General features: G+C 38.8%; 2 protein-coding genes across 3 annotated transcripts in view; one reads left to right on the top strand and one right to left on the bottom strand.

Moving 5' to 3' along the window:
* The window catches only part of ccdc85cb (coiled-coil domain containing 85C, b), an 80191-nt gene extending 75932 nt beyond the window's left edge, over nt 1-4259 (top strand). The window contains exon 7 of one of the 2 annotated variants that reach the window (XM_057822174.1): nt 244-4259. In XM_057822174.1, coding sequence (XP_057678157.1) covers nt 244-333 — 90 coding nt within the window. In that variant the 3' untranslated portion in view covers nt 334-4259. The remainder of the gene's footprint in view (nt 1-243) is intronic. The other variant, XM_057822175.1, reaches the window with a different exon arrangement.
* Nucleotides 4260-6160: 1901 nt separating this feature from the next.
* Nucleotides 6161-26306, bottom strand: ccnk (cyclin K). Its single transcript, XM_057823660.1, has 11 exons — nt 26162-26306; nt 22866-23104; nt 22712-22793; nt 19338-19469; nt 19158-19263; nt 19025-19082; nt 16714-16883; nt 16436-16641; nt 16337-16367; nt 16192-16263; nt 6161-9366 (listed from the first exon to the last, which is right to left on the bottom strand). Exons 1-11 carry the CDS (start codon nt 26168-26170, stop codon nt 8861-8863), a joined length of 1611 nt encoding a protein of 536 aa, XP_057679643.1. The 5' UTR covers nt 26171-26306; the 3' UTR covers nt 6161-8860.
* Nucleotides 26307-27438: the final 1132 nt, after the last annotated feature.

Here is a 27438-nt window from a genome sequence, read left to right as displayed (position 1 = left end):
ACCTTGTGTTGGTCTTGGGGAGCAGCTGGATTCAGCCACGTTAAATGAGTTGAGTCACTGTTCTTAGTGGCAGTGTAACCACCCAAATCAATAAAACTACATGCAAACACTTTCAAAACAAACCATTACAATCGAACGAATCCTCGAAGCAGCAACTTTTGATTCAAAGCTTTTTTTTCTAATCGAGTTAATCGATTAATCGTTGCAGCACTATAATTTTTACAAATTCCGTTTGCATTTCAGGTGGTGTGGAGGAAACTCGGCGACGCGGCCGGCTCCAAACTGTCCATCCGCCAGCACCTGTCCGGCAACCAGTTCAAGGGTCCGCTGTAGCGCCTCCCCAGAAGACGGACAACGCAATCGGACTTAATGTCTCAAAGACGCAAAATGCGCTTCCGAGCGCACGTTTTCTCCTATCGAGTGGAAATCTACCCACTCCTTTTTTTTGATAAGACTTCCCCCACAAGCTCCCGTCAGGGGTTCCGCGTTCCAATTTTCCTCCTAGAGTACAATGCGGCATTTCAGTACCATTAGTTAAGCGCTAATGCATCGCTATATTAGGTCATACCATAAGATTTAAGTTTAACCTCATGTTAAAAATGATTCTTGTTTATGAATAATTCGGTGCCCCGTCATGTTTTATCGCTCGTCTTTATAAGAAGTAGAAATGGTTCTAGTTTTAAGGAAGCACTGCGACTTGGCACATTTTGGACTCGTTTCTGGTTAAAGTGCCGGAACATACAGAACTTGATGTATATTTTGTAAAAAAATAAGAATAGGAACACTCCAGTGTTAAGTATTTACATTTGTTTTTGTTTTTTTCCCCCATTTCACCAGCAATGACGATTACGGCCATGCTCACATGAGAATATTGTTTTATGTAATGTAAAGTACTTTCATAACAGTTTATTTTCCAAGGGAAAAATGTGTTTAAAGAACTATTCCATGGAAATGAATATTTCAGTTAATTTTTTTCTTACGTTCCAATTTTTCCTCTTGAAAAGGTAACAATTTAGAAAAACATGTTTTTAAAAAATTACTGTGTGGATAATTGTCTTGGAAATTGAAATAATTAACTTTTTTACCCCTCCCAAACGGAACTTTTTTTTTTTTTTTTTTTTTAACATTTCATTCTTATGTTGTTATTGTTTCAACAAACAAACCTAAATATTTTCCATGGTTACTTTTTTTTGTGTTGGAAATAGAAATCACTTTTTCACATTTTTCCCCTCTTAAATTGAACAATTAAAAAAAAAAAAAAATCTTACAGTGTTGTTTTCCAAACAAACCTAAATATTTTCTGTAATTATTTTTTTTGTCTAAGAAATTCCTTTTTAACATTTTTTCATCTTCCCAAATGGAACGATTTTTCAAACATTTCTTGTTAGATTGTTAAAACGATTAAATATGTTCCATGATTTTTATTTCTTAACTTGGAAATGGTCATATTTACTTTTTATTTTTCCCCCAAACAACAAATATGTTGCCAATTTTTATTTTTTTACATCATTAGAAAATATAATCAAACATGTTATTCTCATTAAAAATGGATTTTTTTCACCATGTCAAATCAAAAGATTAAAGTTAAGAACAAAAGTGCACATAATACAGGGTGGGGCAGAGCAACTTGCTAATTTAAATTTGTCGCCCTGAAGCGATGGTTGCTCTGATGATGGTAGGGATGGACTTATTTGAGAGGGCGGGGCTTAAAGTTTGGTTCTGAACTTGCATTATTTATTTTGTTTATTTTTCAGGACCACAGTGAGCACCACGGAGTGGACGAAGTTGGAACGCACATTCGCTGTCGAGGCATTTCTTTCAAGCGGTCGCTCAATCGTCGCAACGCAACGTGAATTACATTGATATTTTAACATTATATATTGTTTTGAGAACTCCCCGACAGTCTGCCTGCCAACACGCATCTGGTCTTGGGTTGTCTGCTCATTCTGTGCAACGAATCCACCATGAAAAATTGAAATTTCATCCATAGAAAGGATGCAGGAACTTAATCCACATCATTTTATTGCTCGTGAATATGCATGTACGGCGTTTTTGGGGGGGCCAGGTTTCTTTTTCTTTACATCACCCGAAGTTGTCCAACCATGAAACACTCGACTGCCAGCCAGAAACACGACCACGGGGGGCAATATTGAAATCTACAGAATGCACATTGCGTTGCGACGACTGAGCGACCGCTTGAGAAGAATCTCAACAGCGAAATCACGTTCCAACTTCATCCACTCTATGGTACTTACTGGGGTTCCTGAAAAATAAAAACAAAAAAAAATAACGCACGTTAAGAACCAAACTTTAAGCCCCACCCTCTCAAATAAGTCCATCCCGAACATCCTCAGAGCAACCATTGCTTCAGGGCGCCAAATTTAAATAAGCAAGTTGCTCTGCCCCACACAATATAAAAACATCGTGTCAGATGTAAACTTCATTTTTCTAAAATCATTTTCCCCCTCTAAACTTTATTTTCATTTGAGCATGGCTCTAATACGGCAATGTCGCTTGTGGATATTCTAGCGTGGCCATGCGATCAACCATTTAGAGCGCAAACGACACGTTTGCTTTTGTTGTGAATAATATTTGTTACTCTGTGGCTACTACAAGTTTTCCTCTAGCGAGGCATTCCCCCTCCCCCCCCGCCGACGAAACGAAGCCGTTTGGATGCTGTGCGCATGCTCGACAATCACGTTCTCAGGTTGGCTCGATGTGGAACGCGTCTGTTTGCTACACGACTGGACTTCCTGCTTTTTTTTTTAAACTTCTTTTTTGGGTCAGCGGATTGAGCCTGTTGACGCGCTGCATGTTCTCCCCAATTTTTTAGGGTTTTGAAAATGTGCGTCTTGTTAACTGTATACCCTGTTGAAACTTTAACAAAAAGAAAACTAATCCTGATGTCAGAAGTATGCACTATTAGAGATGGAAGTGGCACTGCCGTCTTTACGCTTTCAAAATAAAACGTCCACTGTGCACCTCTGTTCACGAACGATGAGTATTAGGGCCACACTCAAAATCAAAACTTTTTTTGGTGAAAATGTGTATTGCAGTCTTGTGTAGTCAAGTCATTTTTTTATGAAAAGAGCTTTTTTTTTTGGGGGGGGGGAAGGGCTTTTCCGTGAAAAATAAGTTCTTAGAAATCTTTTTTGGGGGTTTTGTGTTGTCACAGGAAAAAAAATTTTTTTGAACAGTTGATTTTCAAGATATTGTGAGTGGAAACGTTTTTTTCCACTAATAATTTATTCCACGCCCCTTAAAAGCTCTTTTTTTGTTTGTTTTGGGTAGTGTTTTAGTGGTCATGATCATTTTTATCCAGGAGAAAATTTTTACTTAGAACAGGTAAAGAAATACAGCAGGAACAAATCAATAATAGTTAATCTATTTTTACGTCTCCGCATTTAATTTAAAAATATCAGATTTTATTAATTGCTAATTTCCCTCAAATAATTATATTTTGTGCAAAATTGCGTTTTTAAGGGGAAAAATGTCCCACTAAATTAGGTCTTTCAGGTGTTTTAAAAAATATATATATTTCAAAGTTCACCTACCCAAAAAAATAGTTTTTAGGTATTTTTTAAAAATTTAAATAAAGGTTCAACCGCTGTATTTTGGGTAGCATTATTTTACCACGTTTTTTTTTCCCTCGGAAAAATAAAGCCCCCCATATTCCCACCCCCGTACCCCAGTGTGGCCCTATTATTAATTTACGCCCCCCTAATTCCCTGTAAAAAGTGTCCTTTTTTTCTAGGAAGCGATCGGAAGCCATGATTCTCTTGTAGAAAACTGTACAGAAACACTCGGACTTGTTCCGTTTTTGGATTTGGACCACTTGTTGTTCAAGCGACGGCGCATGACTAACTTTGTTCTTCCCGTCCACCTCGAGCGGATGAGAGTTGGCCGAATAGGCCACGTTTAGAATCAAAAGAAGTTCCAATAAACAAGAGTTGCTTCAACTGGTCTGCTTCATTTTTGCACCGACATTGCCCCCTTGTGGCGCCGGTAAATAGTGAACGTCAATAACCTAAAATGTGAGCGACCGCGAGAACCAAAAGTGGTATTTGCCATGTGGCAAAATTGATTTTGCCATGTGGCATTTTTTTGGGGGGTATGTGGCTAAATGGATTCTGGAAAATTTGGACGAGCATATCCGACACTGGCATAGCCTGACTTGGTTGCCAGTTGAATGTCAATGCGCTGTAATGCTAAGTTTATGGTAAAAAAAAAAAATCACAGCCACGCGTTTTTCTGCCATTTAAAATGAATGGAAAATTTGGAAGTGCATAGCTGTCAATGGCATGGACGTGCATGGCTTTCAAAACTGCCATATACCCCTCAAAAATGCCCCCCCCCCCAACAAAAATGCGACAAACCAAAATCCATTTTCCTACATACCAAAAAAAATGGCACATAGCAAAATCAATTTTGCCACATGGCATAAAGAAAAATGCCACATGGCAAAATCCTTTTTGGTTCTGCTGCAAAATGTTGAAAGAGCCATATTGGACCCAAAAAACAAATATGTCTGGAGCCGCAAAATATTAAGAGCCTCATACAAGCGTTATAACACGTGCTGTACAGTGGGGCAAATAAGTATTTAGTCAACCACCAATTGTGCGAGTTCTCCTACTTGAAAAGATTAGAGGGGCCTATAATTGTCAACATGGGTGAACCTCAAACACGAGAGACAGAATGTGGACAAAAAAGAGAAAATCACATTGATTTTTAAAGAATTTATTTCCAAATTAGAGTGGAATATAAGTATTTGGTCACTTACAAACAAACAAGATTTCTGATTTCAAAGAGGTCTAACTTCTTCTAACGAGGCGCCACTCGTTACCTTTATTAATGGCACCTGTTTTAACTCATTATTGGTACAAAAGACACCACACCTGTCCAAAATCTCAGTCAGTCACACTCCAAACTCCACTATGGCCAAGAACAAAGAGCTGTCGAAGGACACCAGAGACAAAATTGTAGACCTGCACCAGGGTGGGAAGACTGAATCTTCAAAAGGTAAAACGCTTGGTGTAAAGAAATCAACTAAGGGAGCAATTATTAGAAAATGGCAGACATACAAGACCACTGATAATCTCCCTCGATCTGGGGCTCCATGCAAAATCTCACCCCGTGGCGTCAAAATGATAACAAGAACGGTGAGCAAAAATTCCAGAACCACACGGGGGGACCTAGTGAATAACCTACAGAGAGCTGGGGCCACAATACCAGTAACACAATGCACCACCAGGGACTCAGATCCTGCACTGCCAGACGTGTCCCCCTGCTGAAACGCCAGTACACGTCCAGGCCTGTCTGCGGTTCGCTAGAGAGCATTTGGATGATCCAGATGAGGACTGGGAGAATGTAATATGGTCAGATGAAACCAAAATAGAACTGTTTGGTAGAAACACAGCTTCTCGTGTTTGGAGGAGAAAGAATACTGAATTGCATCCGAAGAACACCATACCCACTGTGAAGCATCATGCTTTGGGGCTGTTTTTCTGCAAAGGGACCAGGACGACTGGTCTGTGTAAAGGAAAGAATGAATGGGGCCATGTATCGAGAGATTTTGAGTGAAAATCTCCTTCCATCAGCAAGGGCATTGAAGATGAGACGTGGCTGGGTCTTTCAGCATGACAATGATCCCGAACACACAGCCAGGGCAACAAAGGAGTGGCTTCGTACGAAGCATTTCAAGGTCCTGGAGTGGCCTAGCCAGTCTCCAGATCTCAACCCCATAGAAAATCTGTGGAGGGAGTTGAAAGTCCGTGTTGCCCAACGACAGCCCCAAAACATCACTGCTATAGAGGAGATCTGCATGGAGGAATGGGCCAAAATACCAGCAACAGTGTGTGAAAAGCTTGTGAAGAGTTACAGAAAACGTTTGGCCTCTGTTATTGCCAACAAAGGGTACATAACAAAGTATAGAGATGAACTTTTGGTATTGACCAAATACTTATTTTCCACCATGATTTGCAGATAATTTCTTTAAAAATCAAACAATGTGATTTTCTGTTCCCCCCCCCCCCCACATTCTGTCTCTCATGGTTGATGTTTACCCATGTTGACAATTACAGGCCTCTCTAATATTTTCAAGTGGGAGAACTTGCACAATTAGTGGTTGACTAAATACTTATTTGCCCCACTGTTCAGTTCGTGGCATCCAGGTGAGTTTTAATTAGTTGCAAATAATGTGCCGTCTTCCCCGAGTGTGTATTGTCGTCATGAAAATGTTGATAATCTTGTAGACTCTACAGTTATGTGCTCGTCTGTCACGTTCAGTCAAAATAGTTGGAAACCTTTTATTCCTTTATGGACTAAAACTTTTGAAGTTGAAGACGAAAACATTTTGAGAACTGTCGACGAAAACTAGCCGAAATTTGAGTTTTCATTAACTAAAACTAGACAAAGACGAACACATTTTGAAAGGACTAAAATATGACTAAGTAGGGCTGTTGAAATTATGGCGTTAACGGGCGGTAATTAATTTTTTAAATTAATCACGTTAAAATATTTGACACATTTAACACACGCCCTGCTCAAACAGATTAAAATGACAGCAAAGTGTCATTTCCACTTGTTACTTGTTTTTTGGTGTTTTGTCGCCCTCTGCTGGCGCTTGGGTGCGACTGATTTTATGGGTTTTAGCACCATAATTATTATTGACATCAACAATGGCGAGTTACTAATTTATTTTTTGATTGAAATTGTTACAAATTTTATTAAAACAAACATTAAGAGAGGTTTTAATATAAAACTTCTATAACTTGTACTAACATTTATCTTTTAAGAACTACAAGTCTTTCTATCCATGGATCGCTTTAACAGAATTAATAATGTTAATGCCATCTTGTTGATTTATTGTTATAATCAGGGGTGCACATAAGTGGTCCGCATGGCCACATGCGTACTGGACGTAGACAAACGCGCTGGCCCTCAACGTCTTCCATACGCTTTTGCGTACCGATGGCTGACCACTGTATTTGCGGCGGACACGAGAAAATAACTTCTCAAAATGTCGAAGAGGCAGGCCACATTGAGTAATTACTTCCGTGTTCCCCCACTCCCGTCAAAAGACAGACACACGACAGACGTCATCGGAGCTACCGAAAAAAAGGACTTTTGCTGAAAAGTGGCTACAGGAGGTACCATGGCTAGAAGCAAATGATGCTCGCACGGAAATGCGGTATAAAATGTGCCGTGAGAATCCCAATGTCGCCGATAAGAGCAGCGCATTTTATGTTGGGTCAAAGAATTTCAGCCATCCAAACTGAAAAGCACGAAAAAAAGAGAGCATGTGGCAATTAAGCAAACTATCGATGTCAAACAGGACCCCACTCGCCCTATGGACAAGTGGCGGAATAAAGGTAATGAACAGCGACATGCACTGACAAACGTGTTTTTGCTCGCATTTTACAAAGCTAAACATGCACGTTCAATGAGGTCTTATGAAGAGGACATCCCACTTTTAAAAAGGTTTGGAGTTAATGTGGGAGCCGCATAATGCCCTTTATTTTGAATTGGTGCTTTTTATTTCTTTACATTTCACTTCAAAGTCATGGCAATTTTGTTGTGCCAGTTGATGTTAATCAAGCATTAATTGTTAATATAATTAATTAAAGTTAATTGGCTCTAAGTAAAGCTTGTCATAAATTTATCGCATCAGGCGCGTCGGTTCTCAAGCTCAATGAGGACCAAGTCACATCTCCAGGTCCTCCTCCGAGAACCTGGGCAAAAAAAATTATGTGCGCCCCTGGTTATAATAAACAAATACAGTACGTATGTACAGTATGTTGAATGTAAATATCAGTCTTGTGTCTAATCATTTCATTCCAACAATAATTTACAGAAAAATATGGCCTATTTTACAGATGGTTTGAATTGCGATTAATTAATTTTTAAGCTGTGATTAACTCGGTTAAAAATTTTAATCTTTTGACAGTCCTGATAATAAGTATTTTCGTCCAAAAGACGAAAATTAAAATGGCTGAAAAAACCAACAGTGGGTGGTAGACATGAATAGACTGGCTATGTTAATTGTTACTAAAAGCTCAATTACAGAATGGGTTGCAAGTTGCAACCTATTTTCACTGAATAATTTCCAACAGAAAGAAAACAATGTGACAAAAAAACATAATACAAATAAAACTGTATGATTTTTTTTTTTTTGCCTTTTAGCTAAAGTCTAGCTAGTTTAGCATTAACACAAACTAATGTATTTTCTTCATAAAAATCGTTAAGAAACTATACTTTTACAAGCCACAAAACTAAAATTGAAATAGACAAGTTACGACTTACTTTTCAATTCCGTGCAAACCTTCGACGGGAACATGCGACATCTCCAACATGGCCGCCTCGTACGTACTCGTGGGCTAATGCAGCAGGCTTCCTAGTGTCTTCGCATCTTGTCCAGGAATGGTTTAAATTTGGGCTAGGCAAACTCGAAAACAGTTTACGCACAATTTTGTTTTCCAATTTCATAACATGGAAATTGTTTTACAGCTTTGATTTCTTGTTTATTTACCAATACGTATTGCCCTCTAATGGTAAAATTGGTCCACAACAGTCTCAATCCTCATCATCTTTCACTGGGTGACATGATCAATAGCCAAAGGGTTGCCGACTTCTGAATTAAGGCTTCACTTCCAGACATTCCACCTCAATCATGCTGATAAGATGCTTAAATTTTTATTTTAGTGGAAAAGGCTTTCTTTCATGAAATGAAGGAATCCAAAATATGCACTTTGAACAATGCTATATACATAGATGTGATTTTTCTTCCAAGGAGTGACAGAAATTAAGAATTAAGTAAGAATAAACTAAAATGGCGCCATTTTTAGGATGTTTTGGCTGAGGATCATCTCATCCAGCCGGTCCGATTCATGGGCATGCCGGGCGGAGGAGGGAGAGGTACCTGCGGTTGGCCTTGGGGAACGGGCGGAGGTGGGTAACCGATGACGGGCGGGGGAATGTGCGGCGGTGGGGGGAAGCCGGTGTAGCCTGGAGGAGGGTAGCTAGGGGGCATGGTGGGTGGCGGGTAACCGGCAGGGGGAGGATGCGCAGGGGGCGGAGCGGTAGGTGGCGGGTAGACGTGGTAAGGTGGCATAGGGGGCGCATAGGCGGGTGGCATGGGGGGCACGTAGGCGGGCGCTTCTGTCTTCATCATGGATTGGAGACTCTGGAAGCCCTCGCCCGACATGTACGAGCTGCTGGTGGACATGACGTAGTTGGAGGGCGGTGGAGGCGGAGGCCGGTGGGGAAGGGGAGGGGGCTGGTTGGGCGGCGGCGCGTGGGGGGGTGGTGGGGCCGCTTCGCTAGGGGGTTCCGCTTCGGCGGGTGGAGCGGGGGCGGCGGGTTTGCGGTCTGGGAGAGAAAAACAAACCAAAAAAATCAGGTAAAAAAATGTGTTTCTTTGAATTTAAACATAGAAGATTTTGACTGGGAGGGTTGGCAGGAATCTTTCGATGTACAGCGAGGAGCAGAAGTATTTGCACCCCTTGCGATTTTGCAAGTTCACCCGCTTAGAAAATAGGTAGAGGCCTGAAATTTCAATCAGAGATTCATTACATTACGTCTCTATAAGTGAAAATGCAATAATGTAAAAAAAAAAAAAAAAATCGGAACTCACATTGTATGATTTTTCAACAATTTGCATTTTACTGGGGTTCATAAGTATTTGTATTCCTGAGAAAATCAGTGCTAATATTTAGTGCAGAAGCCTTTGTTTTTGAAATTACAATCACATATGGAAGTAGGGATTTTGGCCGATTCCTACACACAAATCTTCTCTAGATCTGACAGGTTTCTGGGCTGTCGTTGAGAAACACAAAGTTTCAGCGCCATCTAAAGATTTTCTATTGGATTGAGGTCTGGAGACTGGCTAGGCCACTCCAGAACCTTGATATGCTTTTTACGCAGCCACTCCTTGGTCAGCTTGGCTGTGTGCTTCGGATCACTGACATGTTGGAAGATCCAGCTCTGACTCATCTTCAAACCTCTGACTAAGGGAAGAAGGTTGTGGCTCAAAATCTGACGATACATTTCACCATTCATCCTCTGCTTCGTACAGTAGTCGTCCTGTCCCCTTTGCCAAAAAGCAGCCCCAATGCATGAGCATATTTCACAGTGGGGATGGTGTTCTTGGGATTGTACATGTCCTTTTTCTTCCACACACAACGAGTAAAGTTAGCACCATAAAGTTCTACTTTGGTCTCATCTGACCACATGACCCCTTTGCATCATTCAGATCGTCCCTGGCGAACTTCAGCCGGGCTTTCGAATGTACTGGCTTCAAAAGGGGAACCTTCTGAGCAATGCATGATTTTAAACCATTGCACCGCAGTGTTCTACTGACAGTGGCTTTGAAACTGTGCATCCAGCTCACTTCAGGTCATTGACCAGCTCCTGCCTTGTTCTAGGCTGAGCCCACACTTTTCTCATCATGAGTGATGCCCCACGAGGGAAGATTTTACATGGAGAACCAGTCCGAGGTAAATTATCAATCACGTTTAGCCTTTTCCATTTTCTAACAGTTACTGCAACTGTCGATTTTTTTCTCACCAAGATGCTTTCCAGTTGTCTCAGTCTTTTCCAGCTTTGTGGAGCTCAACATTTTTTTATCTGGTGTCTTTCAAAAGTTCTCTGGCCTTGCCCATGGTAGCAGTTGGGTTATGACCAGTGCTGGCGGCGTTATTTTTTCAGTAACGGGGTAATCTAACTAATTACTTTTTCCGCCGTTACCGTTACTGACGGTCAAAAGCGGTGCGTTACTTACCCTGAATAAATTGAAGAAACTATCAGCCGTGTCGAGTCGACTCTCTGCTCTGTTGATTTGTCATCCAAGACTTGGGGTGCGTTCAGGTTCCAGAATAGCGCATGTACTTCTAACTCCAAGCTGTTTGTCCCTGCTCATTCAATTAGACAATGCTTTCCAAAGTTTGGTAACGTTTCTGTGTTTGCTACACCTGATGCTAGCCTCGTTCCCATCTCCCACTGTCAGCCAGCAATAATTCTGCTTCCATCTTGAGGACGGCAGACTCTTTGAAGGTGACGTGAATTGTCGGGAAACGAGCCTACCTAAATGCAGCCCCTCGAGAGATGCGATGGAAGTGATTGTGATTGGCTGAGGGTTAGAGTCATGTGTCGTGGTAAGCCAATCAGAGCCGGTGATTTTACAAGCAAACCGGAACAGCGCGTGCAGCAAACACACACACGCAAAACAGATGCACAGGGTCGGGATGGCAGCGCATTCAGAAGAAAAATTGTAAGAGGTGGAGATATAGACACTATTTCAAGTTTGCCGAAATTAAAGGAAAGAACCTGCATGTAATGTGTAATTTATGTCCCGGGGCAAAGCTTTTGTCGACATCTGTGGTAAGCAATTCAAATCTGCTGAAGCACCTAACAAGTTAACTACCCGTCAGTTCTTCTCTATTCCACTGACTCGAATACTGCTCAGAAAATTCGAAATTCTTTGACATGCAACAAGTTCTTTTTAAAGTAACGGAAATAGTCACTTTTACGATTAGTTACTAATTCAGTTACTTTTTGGAAGAAGTAGTGAGTAATGTAACTAATTACTTTTTTAAAGTAACGTGCCCAAAACTGGTTATGACTGACTGTGGGGTGCATAGGTGACAATAATGAGCTCAAACGCGTAGTGTGTGGTTGGTTACTAATAGGCTAAAGGTGGACTTTTTTTTTTTTTTTTTTACTTACTTACGAACCCCAGTAAATTACAGATAAATAAGTAAAAAAAATCATAAATGTACATTTTTTAAAAAAGATTATGTCTCTATTAGGGCTGCAGCTATCGAATATTTTAGTAATCGAGTAATCGACTGAAAATTTTATCGATTAATCGGATAAAACAAATATATTTTTAGGTGAAGAGCAATTATAAATATATATGAGAAAACAAGACATTTCATCTAATCTTGAACCATTTTCAGTCAATGTCTTTATTTTCGATGTATATTGTTGAAAACAGCCAACAATTGCATCTCAGATGTAACTAGAATAAAAAAGACTAATTCACTGCTTTCACTCAAAAAACCTTTAGATCGTATTTAAAAAAAATAATAAATAAAAAAATATATATATATATTTCTTACCTAAAAATGCCGTTACGCTTGATAACACACATCACTTCAAAGTTAGGATTTTTTCCCACGTGTTTCAATTGAATTTCTATTTGTGTCAAGCCATTTTTAAGTTCTAGTTAAGTTTTAAGTTAGTCTAAACTGTAAGTCCTGATAGGATTTTGAGTTTTTGCATTGTTCAAAATAAATGTATGATACAGGCTGTATTGGAACACATTAGGGACCAGTGCTACTTGGTGTTTTATCCAGAAATAACTACTGAGCTAAAATTGATAGTTAGCATTATTGAGTTTTTATTTTACAACCTCATCACTCCACAACGCAATGTTATGTTAAAGCCTGTATGTAAGACACGTTAGCCACGCATCGAAAATGGTCATAATTAATAGAAACCTAGCCCTCCGCAGGCTAATGTTACTTGACCTAGTGACAGTAACGTTAATCTTATTTATTAGCGCTTAGCGCTCTTTATTAGCACTTAGCGCTCAGCTGCTTTAAAATGGCGGCTGTTTACTAACACTGCCCAGACGCGGCAGAGTCTGTCATTTCGCATCTAGTTCAACATACATGTGATCTCTATGCAGGCATGAAAATGGGTCAGGGGTTAAAAAGGTAAGAAGGGTGTGGAGGAAATATATTCCAGTACACTGTATTGTATACCCCAACAAAATATTGAGCTCTGTCGACCCACACTGTGTTTCAGCAGGGCCATGCAGAGACCGGTGGAGGGGTGGGTGCTCGTAGATCAAAAGGGGCACATGAACAAGTATTTAATACACCTTAAAACAACAGAACTTCAATTTTAACCAGCTTTAGATAATAATTGGCTGCGACTGTGACATACTTTAATTGGGAGGGGGCAACAGTGAATAGAAATCAAAACTGTCATCAACACTTTCTGGCTGTGACTCAGTCAGTCTGCCTCTTTTCTTCCTTCAACCTCTGCATCAAAACTTCTTCCTCAACTTGTTCATCTGAGAACAAACCACATCAGATGGTCACTGAGCCACCAACAGCAGTTTTCTTAAAACTATTATTTCATTATTATCCATACTTAACAACTCTAGCACCTAATGATTAATAAAGCAATGACATAAAAATCTTATAGAAAAATAACATTGTAATTGTGTTCATAATTGGATTTAATACCCGACTATCCTTGCAAACTTGTTCTTACCAGGTCTGCTATTCACCCAGCTGATGAGGTATCCACTGCCTTTAGCAGCCTCATCTAACTCCTTTTTTTTATCCCTCAATCTCCCTTCCCTACGATGCATGTCTATGTAATGAAATATAAATATTTAAAAAAACAAACAGACTCCCCGGTGGCTTTTAGTTTTAAAGCTTTCTTAATTTCTTTCTCACTCAATAACGATGGAGTTAGATTTGTGTTTTTATTATTCAATCAAAAAACAAAGTTACTTCTATCAAAAACAAAGTTGCTTCAATCAAAATACAGTACATACTTTTAATCCCAAAAAGTAGCTTCAATTAAAAAAAAAAAAAAGTTTTTGATTGCAATAATAAATTTGAGACAAAAAAAGCATTTGAAAACTATTTTTCTTGATTGAAACAAATGTTTCCATTTAAGTAATGTTTTGCGTTTGGGCCACATTTTGGCTAGGACATTTGTGTCTTTATTATTCAATCAAATAAGTTGCTTCAAACAAAAAAATATATATAAAAAGAAAAACTTTGCACATGTGCCAATCACCGTTTACCAAAGCCTGAGAGGGTTTGAGTAGACTCACTATGAAGCTTTTAATAAAGCCAAGCATTTTCTAACTACTTTATTCTTGTTTAAAAATAATTCGGTGGGGCAGTAACATGTTTAAAACTTATCATAATTCTTACATTTTGAAGTGCTTGAAAACCATTTATAAATGATACTTTGGTGAAAAAAGTGAAAAAACATGTCTTATATATATGTATCTTTTTTCCAATGTAAAATCTGAATAAATGCATTGAACACGCACAAAAAAATGGGGTGGGGGGGGGCCGCTACTTCGCGGTTTTCACTTATTGCGGCGGGTTCTGGTCCCCATTAACCGCGAAAAACGAGGGATCCCTGTATTTCTGAAAAGCTTTAAGAAGCAGGACTCATTCCCACCACTCGTCGGGCCGCTGTTGTGCCGACACCGGCCGTCAGCTCAAATCCAAGCCGAAAATAACGCGTCTCCGGCGGACGACGGGAGCGATGTGAGGCGCCCCCTCCATCCGAGAGAATGCCGCTTAATTTGACTCAACAGTGTGTTTCTTCGTTTATATTACCGTTAAATACACAAGCTTGACGCCAATTTAACGGGAGCTATTTTTTTTCATGGGAGATTTGGCTAGCTCTGGCAGTGTTCAACGCAAGCTGCAACGAATGGCAGTAACTTTTTTATATCGCAAAACGTGAAAACGATTGAAACCATTACTCACCAAATTCAATCTGCTGGCAAATACAGGCAAGTGTGTATGCTGCGCTCTGGTCTGCCCCGATGTGGATAAGGCCTGCTTTTTAGCTTTGCAATGCAACCGAAGGCTCTCCGAGCACTCCATGTACACGCGCGTTTGGAATAATGGAACGCAGCTTGGGCTGATGATTGGTTCTCGTCAGCGAAGCATCTAGAAGGATTTGCTGACTGTGTTCTTAAGTGCTCAGTTTACGTAATAAGTTAATCACATGATTATAATAATAATAATTAAATAAAACCTCCCAACCCCCCCCCTTCCGCCCAAAAAGAATTTCTCCTCGGATCTACGCAATTCACGTAGGTCGCCCTTTTTGACTTCAAAACGGCGAATTTCGCCGAAAGGTGAGAGATTTTCATGCCTGTCTATGAGATTCATCAGACACTACCTGCTACCAACGTAGCATCGTGCGGGCTAGTATTTAGCAACGTCGGCGTCGTGTGTAGCGGCTGTTGGCTGCAGTTTTTTTTTTTTTTTTTGCTTCTTCCTCCACGCACGTGACATCAGCGCGTTGTCCCGCATTAAAAGTAGTCCGAGCAAAACGTGATGCTTAGAGCTGTCAAAATAAACGATTACTCGAGGTGAATAAAATTACTCGGATCAGTTTTTAAACTCGAGTTGCTCGAGTATTCGTTTCAGCTCTAGTCTCTATAAGTGCAAATGCATCTATGATTGAAATTTCACACCTCTACCTATTTTCTAAGTGGGGGAACTTGCAAAATAACAAAAGGGTGCAAATTAGGGCTGTCAAAATTATCGCGTTAACGCGCGGTAATTAATTTTTTAAATTAATCACGTTAAAATATTTGACGCAATTAACGCACATGTCCCGCTCAGACAGTATTTTCTGCCTTTTGGCAAGTTTTTTTGTGCTGTCTAACAGCGAACTCTTGTGGTCGCTTTGCGACATGGTTTATTGCTTTCTTGCCAGTTCAATATGGCTGCACGATGTCTCGGGCTGACGCCTACATTATAATGTTGTGCTTATATGATCCTTGGACAAGATTTGTCCATCAGTATGGTTGTTGTAAAGAATGTACATATTATGTTAGTAAGCGAAATGTTATATTTTTTGTATGAGATGCTTTTTGTTTTTGTTTAGTGAACCTGTATAGCGTGCTAAGCTAACGTTGTTGCTAATGCAATGCTTGTGTACTTTTTTTTGTAGTTTCACTACGGTCTAAAGAGGACAGTGGTTTGAGGCCATTTTATTAATAAATCAGATGAAAAAGGAAGAAGTCTGATTATTAAGGTGTCGTTCACTAGCTGTCCAGCTTTGGAAAAAGTAGACGCTTCGGAGTGAGGACAGCATAGACAGATTTAAATGACAGCAGAGTGAAATGCCCACTACAGTCCTTATGTACCGTATGTTGAATGTATATATCCATCTTGTGTCTTATCTTTCCATTTCAACAAATTATTTTAAAGAATATATATATAATTTACAGAAAAATATGGCATATTTTATAGATGGTTTGAATTGCGATTAATTGCGATTAATTACGATTAATTAATTTTTAAGCTGTAATTAACTCGATTAAAAATTTTAATCGTTTGACAGCCCTAGTGCAAATACTTCTGCTCCTCACTGTATGTTCACTTTGTGTTTGTGTTGTGTTATTTTGCATACCGGGTGGCGGTTGTGACGTCGGTAGTGGTGGCATGGGACTCTCCAGTCGAGGAATCTTTGCTCCCACTTGTTCTGAGGATGAAAGATTGTTCAATTTTATCTAATGCAGGTGTTATCATGTGCTACTTTTTAGAAATGGTCTTACCTGGAGGCTTTGGTTCTTCCTTGGGGGAGGGCTGCAAGCAAAACATCCATTTTAGCATCTAGCGCAATTATGATAAAAGAGCGCAAATGAAGTGCTCACGTGTGATCGCTTAAGCTGTCGCGCAGGACTGGTGCCCTGAGGGGACGTCTTTTTAGCCGGCGGTGGGGGCGGGACGGCCACAGACTGCGGTGCTGGAGGCGCTGGGGTCAAAGGGGGTGCTGTGGACGCCCGCTCCTTTTCCTGCATTTGCTGTGGGATGGGCTTGTTGCCGTGCGAGTATAGGTCCAGAATTTGATGGCAGATGTCTAAAAGGCAACACATCCAGTTGTGTTGGACAGTATCTTCTGGCCTATTAGGAAAAATCTAGTGGGCGGTACCTTCTAAAAGTTCCACGGGAACGTCCTGTACAAACTGCTCCCACCAGCGGCGCGACGACTGCTTGGCAGTCCACTCCTGGATGTCGAATTTGCACAGGCGGCCCGCGAGGTACATGACGGCCACCGCAATGATTTCAGGCTCCCACTGCAGTGAAAGCATGGTGCACAGGCTGCAGAGTGGGAGGAGCCACAATCAGGTTATTATAGGTCAACTGGATCATGTTCTGAATAGGGTTTATAATTGTTACTGATGAAAGGAAGACGTTTGACTTCTTTCCACTCATAAAAAATTGATTTTACTATACAAAAAGAAAAGATTTCTTGAAGAAAACTATGTATTTGAAAGAAAAATTAAAAAATTTTTAAAAAAACAATTGGATTGACCCATTCTTTAAAAAAAATCTGGAAATAAAAGTACAGTGGTATGAAAAAGTATCTGAACCTTTTGGAATTTCTCACATTTCTGCGTAAAATCACCAATGTGATCTGCTCGTTGTCAAAATCACACTGATGAAAAAGACTGTCTGCTTTAACTAAAACCACCCAAACATTTATCGATTTTCACATTTTAATGAGGATAGCATGCAAACAATGACAGAAGAGGGAAAAAATAAGTAAGTGAACCATCACATTTAATATTTTATGTGCCCCCCCCCCCCTTTGCCTGCAATAACTTCAACAAGACGTTTGCTGTAGCTGCAGATCAGTCTGGCACATCAATCAGGACTAATCTTGGCCCATTATTCTCTACAAAACTGCTGTAGTTCAGATTCCTGCAATGTCTGGCATGCATCTCTGTCTTTAGGTCATGCCACGGTATCTCAATGGGGTTCAAGTCTGGATTTTGACTTGGCCACTCCAGAACGTGTATTTTGTTCTTCTGAAACCATTCTGAAGTTGACTTACTTTTGGGTTTTGGATCATTGTCTTGTTGCAGACAACCGTCGTCTTTTTAGCTTCAACTGTCTGACAGACAGCCTCAGGTTTTCCAGCAAAACATCCTGATAAACTTTTGAATTCATTCTTCCATTAATGAATGCAAGTTGTCCAGACCCTGAGGCAGCAAAAAAGCCCCAAACTATGATGCTTCCTCCACCATGCTTTACGGTGGTGCTGAGGTGTTGATGAGCTGTTCCATTTTTCCTTTACACATGACGTTGTGTGTTACTTCCAAACAATTCAACTTCGGTTCCATCAGTCCACAAAATATTTTGCCAAAATTTCTGTAGAGTGTTTTTGCGAACATTAAACGAGCAACAATGTTTTTTTTAAGACAGCAGTGGTTTCCTACGTGGAGTCCTCCCATGAACACCATTCTTGGCTATAGTTCTACATATAGTTGATGTGTGCGCAGAGATATAGGACTGTGCCAGTGATTCTTTAGCGGACACGTTGTGGTTCTTTTTTTACCTCTCTGAGTATTCTGCACTGATCTCTTGGCGTCATCTTTGGTGGACGGCCACTCTTTGGGAGAGAAGCAACAATGCCAAACTCTCTCCATTTGTAGACAACTTATCTGACCGACTGATGAACATCCAGACTTTTAGAGATGGTATTGCATTTTTTGCCAACTTTATAAATCAACAATCCTTCATCACATGTCTTCAGACAGCTCTTCTGACAGAGCCATGATGCACATCAGACAATTTCTCTCGTCAAGACAATAACAATTTGGTAAAAATTCCTTTCAATTACTCTTTAAGTCTCTTTCGGCAGAGAGTTCTTACTTATTTTTCCGCTTCTGTGATTGTTTGCATGCTATCCTCATTAAAATATGAAAACCTATAAATGTTTGGGTGGTTTTAGTTAAAGCAGACACTGTTTTTACATCTGTGTGATTTTGACAAAGATCAGATCACATTTGATGGTTCAAAAGGTTCCGATGCTTTTTCATACCACTGTAGGAAACATATCTTTGGAAAGAAAATATTTTTTCCACTTATAATCATCGATTTTGCCAGATTTTTTTTGCAGTTTCATTCTTGGAAAATACAATTTTTACTTTTTTTTTATGAATCTTTGAATATGTTTTTTTGTTTGTTTTTTTTTAATCCTAAAAAATACAGAAACTAATCAGCACTTTTGCTAATATGATTTTTCCCACCAACAATAAAACTTTTTCATAACACTAGCACTTTTATTTTGGCAGACATTACGATAGGTGTTTCATAAAAAACACCAGTTCTCTTGAATTAATCACACTATGGTCTAAATATTTGGACTTTTTTCAAGACAAAAAATGTTACTCGTTTAAAGACTCCTGCCATTCTAGCTCAGAATTCGAAATGCGATCACGTGTCAAGAGGCTCACCTGTCGTTGACGAAGGTCCAAGCCATCTGGAGAACCTTGCACACTTTATTCTTCTCCCCTTTCATAACAAAAGAAAGCCGACGTCAATAGTTCACATCGAACAAGCAGCGTAATTATTGTGTTGTGATCGAACCTTTGAGCTGCTTGACGTATCGCAGCAGGAACATGTACGGGTGCTCCACCTGCAGGTCGAACTTGATGGTCTGCAGCAGAATTCGTTCCAATACCATCACCTCCTCCTGAAACACGTAAGAACAGTACATTTTGATGGACATTTTTCCACAAATGAAGGTAAACTGATTTTTAAGCAGACCTTGGGGTCGTCTCCGAACTGAGCAAACTGAACGTCGTTCAGCAAACTGCGAGCCGTCTTGATGATGTCTTTACACTTTTTAGGCGTTTCCTCAACTTTGCCAGCAAGGAAGAGACAGCAAGCGCCCGTCACCTCAAACACAAATCCCATTGTGACGTTTTAGCTCACTGCAAACTTTTCTCAAAATGTTGGTACAATTTTCTTGGTAGGAAAACGCAACGCAGTGGTGCATCGACATAGGATCCTTTCGACATCCGACGTAAAATTTGACTCAGGCTCGAAATACGATTTATGACAGTGTCACAATTTCATTGTTTTCCCGCAAGATGGACGCACAGCAGATTTTCTTGTGAGAGAAATCAACATGGGTCCCAAGACGGTGGGAAAAAAAAAAGGAAACAAGTTAATGCTTACCATTAAAATTAAGAGGGAAATGATCGAAAAATCTGAACGTGGTATGCACGTGAGTAAACTGGCTCGACAATATGGCCGGTCTTCTCCATTTCCCAGTCTCTAAACTTTAAGGTGACAACAAAATATACATACAATAAAAAATATTTCCGATTATTTATTATTATTATAACATCGGCAAGGAAGTCGCCAGCTCTGTCAGGGTTTTAATAATTTATTTCAGAACTTGTGCAACACAACACTGCTACTGTCAACCGTAGCCAACGCCAACAACAACATGTAAAATAGTAAAAACTCTACCGCACCTCCCTCTCTCGTCACATGGTGCGTTCAATAACAGCATGCAAAACACAACAGATTAATACCGTAATCGTCGGACTATAAGCCGCTACTTTATTCCTTCATTTTGAATCCTGCGGCTTATAGTCCAGTGCGGTTTATTTGTTTATTTATTTGGGTTAATAGGTAACACATGCCTCATAGCATGCTTTGCAGTGCTACGGATATAAATAACAAACTAATCAAACGTCATGTTTTGTGTTTATTCAGTTACTGTTCCAGTTGCAGGGCTGCAGCTATCGATTAATTTAGTAGTTGATTAATCAATGAACTAGTTAGTTTGTGTAGTCAAGTAATCGGATAAGGAACATAAAAAAATTAAAATACCTGAGCTGAGCCTGAAACGGTATAAAAATTTTTAAAAATGAGGATGCATGTACAGCAAAAGAACAACTGGATAACTTGCATAGCAAAAGTCTGCTAGCTTAAATGCTGTAAAACGCTAATGTTTTTGTTTTTTTTTTACACAAAACTTCCCTAACAAATGGTTCAGACACATATTCCCACAAAAGACGGCTTAATATACCTAGAAACTACTTCAAAATTGCATTAAGAAAACATTAGCCCAAACAAAAACTTAGCTTATGTTGGTCTTAACAGGGAGCAGCTGGATTCAGCCAAATCAATAAAACTAAATGCCAACACTTTCATAACAAACCACTAAATCGGCACTTTAAACGAATACTTGAAGCAGCAAAATTTAATTTGAATCTTTTTTTCTAATCGAATACTCGAGTTAATCGATTAATCGTTGCAGACTATCCAGTTGTTTCATTAATTGCTACTTATGGTATTTGGTAACACTTTATTTGACAGAATGTCATAATTATGATGTGACACTATCATGGCCATTACTAAATGCTTATGACAGACGTCATTTGGAGCCATCCAGCAAATTATGTTACTAACTCCATTAATGTCCAGCTCAGATCTTTTACATCTATTCAAATTTAACATAAAGTGCCATATTAAGTGTTACCAAATACCATAACTAGCAATTAATGAAACAACTGGAACAGTAACTGTATAAAAAATTAGCACAAAACATGAATTTTGATTGATATTTATATCTAGAGCGCTGCAATGTATGCTAGGAGGCATGTTGGACAACAACAGTTGTATGATGCCGCTGTCAAAAGTGTTACCGGTTAATATCTTTTGGTGCAAATATTCCATAATAAAGTGAGGACCGCTGCGGTTTATAGTCCAGTGTGGCTTATCTATGAACAAATGTTGTTTTCGTGTCACGGCTGGTGGGTTGCGGCTTATAGTCAGGTGCGCCTTATAATGCGAAAATTACGGTAATTTATTTACAAGCAGTATTTATGAAGGTTTTAGCGTAGGTTTTGGGACTTCAACGGATTAATGGAATTATAATGTATTCTTATAGGAAAATCCCACTCGACACATGACAACTTCATTTTACAAACCAGGTCTTGGAATGAAATTCGTATATAGAGGTACCACTGTATTCTTCACAAAAAGACTTTCGGGGGGGGGTGGGGGTGACACATTAAAATTAATTGAAAATATTTTTTCTGTGAATTTAAAAAAAATGTTTTTTTTTCAAAACATAAAAACTGCATTTTTCTTGAAAAATGTTTTTCCCGCAAGAAAATCTTTTTCCACAAAAAGCTAAATATAGGCAGTAAAAAATGTGATATACTTTTTAATGAAGACTTTCTGGAGGGAATAAAATTCAACTTTAGTCAGTTTTGTAAACTATTATTATTATTAGTGCGGCAACGAGTAATCGATTAACTCGAGTATTCGATTTGGAAAAAAAAGATTCAAATTAAATTTTGCTGCTTCGAGTATTCGTTTAATTAAAGTGGCGTTGTAATGGTTTGTTTTGAAAGTGTTTGCATTTAGATTTATTGATTTGGGTGGATACACTGCCCTCTAGTCTGCCTCATTTCACATGGCTTAATCCAGCTGCTCCCTGGTAAGACCAACAAAGGCTAAGTTTATATTTGAGCCAAAGTTTTATGCATTCGTAATTTAGTTTATAGGTATATTTAGCCATTTTTTTGTGGGAATATGTGTGTGTGAACCATTTGTTAAGAGCACTGTAAAAAAAGTTAGCATTTTACAGCATTTAACCTAGCGGACTTTTGCTATGCAAGTTAGCCAATTGTTCTTTTGTTGTACATAGATCCTCATTTACGGCATTTATTTTTTTTATACCGTTTGAGGTTCAGCTCAGGTATTTTAATTTTTTATGTTCCTTATCCGATTACTCGATTATTCGACTACTAAAATAATCGATAGCTGCAGCCCTAATTGTTATTATACGATACAAAAAAAAAAATAATTGTACTCGTTTTTTAACTGTTATTATTATACTGTATAAAAACAATTATTACAGTGAAAAAAATGGCTTATCCTTGTTCCATACCAGTATTTTTTTAAATGAAAAAAATATTTACATTGTCCAATAGAAAAAACTTTGTCAAACAGCTGAAAGTGTTTTTGACCTGAAGAAAAACAATAAAAGTGTGACTTGTTCACCTAAAAGGGGTGAAGAAAAAAAAAATCTACCACCTTTTACTTGAATTGCATCGGCTTTCTTGTATAAACAAAAAAAACCCATTTTCCTCTTGAAACACATTAAGTGAACTTACATATCTGGGAAACTGCTTGAAAGAGTGAAACATGTAGAAGCGGTGGAAGTAAATGATGCCCGTCGCCAGCGTGTCGTAATGTCTGCAAATCGTCAAGGAGATCGCACGAGCACAAAAGCACAACAAACTTTTCACTTTGTCACAAAAAGGATACAATCCGAGTCGGGTCCCCACGTCGAATATGAAGCGGGCGCCTTCCCTGCGATAGCGGGCTTCGGTGCCCGGGTCCAGGCCTTCGGACTGAGACGGCGTGTGCGCCAAATCCTTCTTGTCCCAATACCAGCACGGCTTGATGTGGTCCAACATGGCCTGCGGACCGATGGCCGCATTTTCTTTGGGGTCCTTCATGGGCTGAGGGGACGCCACCGCTGAAGAGGGGCCTGCACTGGCCGCCTGGAAGCCCAAAACATGATTCACTGTTCTCTTAAGTCAGAATAAATGTACAGTACTAGAGCTGAAACCATTGCTTAAATAATTCGAGTAACTTTATTTTACGAATTGATCGAGGAATTTTCTCCGCCTCGAGGAATCGTTTAATTTCGCCAGCTTTAAGAACGACATTTTGATTTCAACCATGCATGAATTATAGCGGTAACGACAAAGCCGACGAAAGCTTAGATAAAGGCACCAAGCAAAAGCAGAAAATGTCAAAAGTGTGGGAGGATTTCAAGCTGGGACACCAAGGCGAACACCGTTTCATGTATTCACTGTAAGACCATACCATTATACACACTTCAATACTGCAGCTCCACTGAAGGCACCCCGTTTACTCAGACAGCGGAGGAGCAATACTCTGGTGTGACAAAATTAACAAATTTTACAAATTTACTTAACAAATGTTTCAGACACATATTCCCACAAAAAATGGCTAAATATACCTTTAAACTAAATTACGAATGCATTCGAAAAAATCATTAGCTCAAACAAAAACTTAGCTTATGTTGGTTTGAACAGGAAGCAGATGGATTCAGCCATGTGAAATGAGGTAGAATAGATGGCCGTGTATCCACCCGAATCCATAAAAATAAATGCAAACACTTTCAAAACAAACCATTACAGCGCCACTTTAATTAAACGAATACTCGAAGCAGCAAAAATTTTAATCTTTTTTTCTAATCGGATACTCGAGTTAATCGATTAATTGTTGCAGCACTAATTTTAAACCAGAGCATTCGGGGTCATTCTGTCCGATTTTCGGGGAAGTAACTGAAAATCAACAGGTAAATGACCTTAAATGGCCAAAAATGACATCATTGCCTGGCATTGGCTGCCGATGACAGCCATAGACGTTCAATCTGTTTGGAAATGGATTGGACATCTACAAATGATAAACTCATTCCAATTCGCAGCAGAAGCTCGTTTTCTGTTTCATAATTGTTTGTAGAATATCCTAGAATGATTTCCTGACCAATGATAATCATTGTATCGCCATATAGTCAGATCATCGTTATCGTGAGCTTTGAATCGCAAATCTTATCGTATAGTGAGGTAACAAGAGGTTCCCACTCCTGCTCTGGACAAGGTCAAATTAAGTTAACGTAGCGTCAATCAATAAAATTAACGTGACTGTACCTTGCTAACCTAACGTTAGCCCTGCGGAGGGCTAGGTTTCTATTAATTATGACTACTGTCAATGCGTGGCTAATGCGTCTTTCTACAGGTTTTATTTAAATCTCTTAATAACACAGGGCTGTAGAGCGATTAGAGTGTAAAAGAAAAACATAATAGAGCTAACTGTCAATTTTAACTCACTAGTCATTGATGGATAAAACACCAAGTAGCACTGCTGGTTGCCTAATGTGCTCCAATACAGCAGGCATCATCCATATTGAACACTGCAAAAACTCAAAACTCTTATCAAGACTTACTGTATGGACTAGCTTAAAACTTAAAATTAGCTTGACACAAATGGAAATTCAATTTAGACATGTGGGTAAAACACCTAACTTTTAAGTGACGTGTGTTATCAGGCCTAATGACATTTTAGGTTAGGTAATGCGATTTTTATTTCTTTATTTTTTAAATAAGATCTAGAGGTTTTTTGAGTGAAAGCCTTGGATTTAGTGCTGCAATGATTAATCAATTAACTCGAGTAGTCGATAAGAAAAAATATTCGAATTACATTTTTCTGCTTCGAGTATTCGTTTAATTAAAGTGGCGCTGTAATGGTTTGTTTTAAAAGTGTTTGCATTTAGTTGTATTGATTTGGGTGGATAAACTGCCCTCTAGTCTGCCTCATTTCACATGGCTGAATCCAGCTGCTCCCTGTTAAGAACAACATAAGCTAAGTTTTTGTTTAAGATAATGTTTTTTTTTTTTTTTTTTTTTTTAAATGCATTTGTAATTCAGTTTATAGGTATATTTAGCCTTTTTTTTTTTGGTGGGCACATGTGTTTGAACCGTTTGTTAAGCTCATGGTTTAAAAAACACACACAAAAAAAAACATTTTATAGCATTTAAGCTAGCAGACTTTTACCATGTAGGTTAGCCAATTGTTCTTTTGTTGTAACTTATATCCTCATTTATTTATTTTTTTTTAAAATAATTTGAGGCTCAGCTCAGGTAATTTTTTTATGTTCCTTACTCGATTACTCGATTATTCGAACTAAGTAGTTCATCGATTAGTCGACTACTAAAATAATCAATAGCTGCAGCACTACTTGAATTTGTTTTTCTTTTTCTGAGATGCAATTGTTGGCAGTTTTCAACAATGTACATAAAAAATAAAATGTCTGAAAACGGTTCAATATTAGGTGAAATGTTTTGTTTTCTCATGTATATTAATAATTTCTCTTTATCTAAAAAAACGTTTTTTCCAATTACGTGATTAATCGATGGAATCTTCAGTACAATACTAGATTACTAAAATATTCGATAGCTACAGCCCTATAGAGTGCACATTTTTAGAAAAGAGCTTCAGCTGTGAACTGCAAGATGTCACCATGATAAAATTAGACATACATGATGACATATGCATCATTTAATGACTTATACGTCGTCTTTAAGATGTTTTATTCCACAGAACAGTTTTTTAAATACAAAGATTTGAAGGATTTATTTTAATTCAAAAACTTACTTGAAAATGTTGACACAATTTTTAATAAATGTTAATTTACTTATGTCCTTACTAAATTTGTTGTTCGAAAACAACGATAACGTCACTAAACAGTAAAAAGTAAAATGTGAAAGTCCAGTTTTCATTCAAACTAGCAACACTGGTTCTAAATAACTAGAAAGTTTCATTTGACCATTAAGCACGAGCAAATAAGAATTAAATACCCGAGATGGCGATTGTTTTTTTTTTTTTTTTAAAAAGGAAATGTATGAGCAATTTCCGCGCTGCTGACGAGCTAGCCATTTAGCACGATCATCTAATTCGACACGAAAAGGCACCAAATGTCAGTATTTGTTGGAATATGCATTTGTTATTTGAAGCCCGATTAATTTTACCTTTAACATGAAGTCGCCGGCGTAAAAAACCGCTGTGACAATCCTGGTTGACTCGAAGTACGCGGCTCACTTTAACAAGCGGCATCCATTGTGCTTGGCAAGAGCGCCGCCATTTTTGTTACGTCGGATGTTACGTCATGGTGACGTCGTTACGCATACACTGGACTATGACTTGCCGAGATAAAATGTGTAAACTAGATGTTTGATGCGCGCTGTCAGTCTACGTCGACATGCGTCGTCACTTGTCGGCCATTTTATGATTTAGTCGTTCGTGTACAGCGTGTACTTTGAAATAGCGATACATTTTTCAATTTTCAAACGACTTACCTTTTCATAAACGACAGGGACGCGTAACTAAATTACATATTTTTTATAATATTTTCCCCAAACATCCAGCCTGAATTACAGCCACGTGACTAGACAAGAAATCTTTCGTAAAAGCCGTTCCTATTTTTTTGTTTTTTTTGGGGGCGAATATCATTACTGTTTTCCATAATCGTTCAAGTTCTGTATATTAGTTACAATTATGAACGCTAGAGGGAGCCAAATGACTAGTTGTCAGTATAAACAAACCGTGGACGAGATATGTAACATTTAATCGAATCTGACATGCGACAACGTTTGTTAAAAAAGTGGTATTTGTGATCAAGTAGATGAGGACAAGTAGTGTCTTTTCTGATTAAATGTGACTCTTGATATTATTATTTTTATAATTATTAGTGGCAATACAAAATTTTTAGCTTTATTTGTGCTGTATTTTTTTTCTCCAGAGAAGCTACATAATCCAGTTTTAATGGGCTTTACTAACACTTTAATTACATCAGATCACCTATATGATTTATTTTATGATTCCTATACCATTTAAAAAGTGTTTATTGCCCACCTTGGAATATTAAATAGCAGTCACTCTCCCATAATTGGAAAAATTTGAGAGTGACGTGAAAACGTTTCATTAAAAATGGATGATGGGAAGAAGAAATGAACATGCACTAAATGAATCCACACTTGTGCACCAAATTCTTATGGGAACGTGTAGGCCAAATGGCAACAACTACAAAAAAAAAAAAAAAATGTAGTGACATAGTGACATTCTAATGTAGCTGTTAATATTTCCTTATACAATTCCAAGTGACATGATGTCATGAAGTGACACTGCCAAGTTCCTCAATGACATCGGTTGACCCGCCTTCCTTCATCTTCATTTGGCGGGCGCACCTTTGAGACGCACCCGCGGTGAATCATTTAGGCCCCCTATTAAAAATGGGGATCTGCATGAA

Source organism: Corythoichthys intestinalis, chromosome 19 (genome assembly GCF_030265065.1).
Source record: "Corythoichthys intestinalis isolate RoL2023-P3 chromosome 19, ASM3026506v1, whole genome shotgun sequence".
Classification (NCBI taxonomy): Eukaryota; Metazoa; Chordata; class Actinopteri; order Syngnathiformes; family Syngnathidae; genus Corythoichthys; species Corythoichthys intestinalis.
The sequence above is the reverse complement of the archived record's forward strand: the minus strand, read 5'-3'. Positions and strand labels throughout refer to the sequence as shown.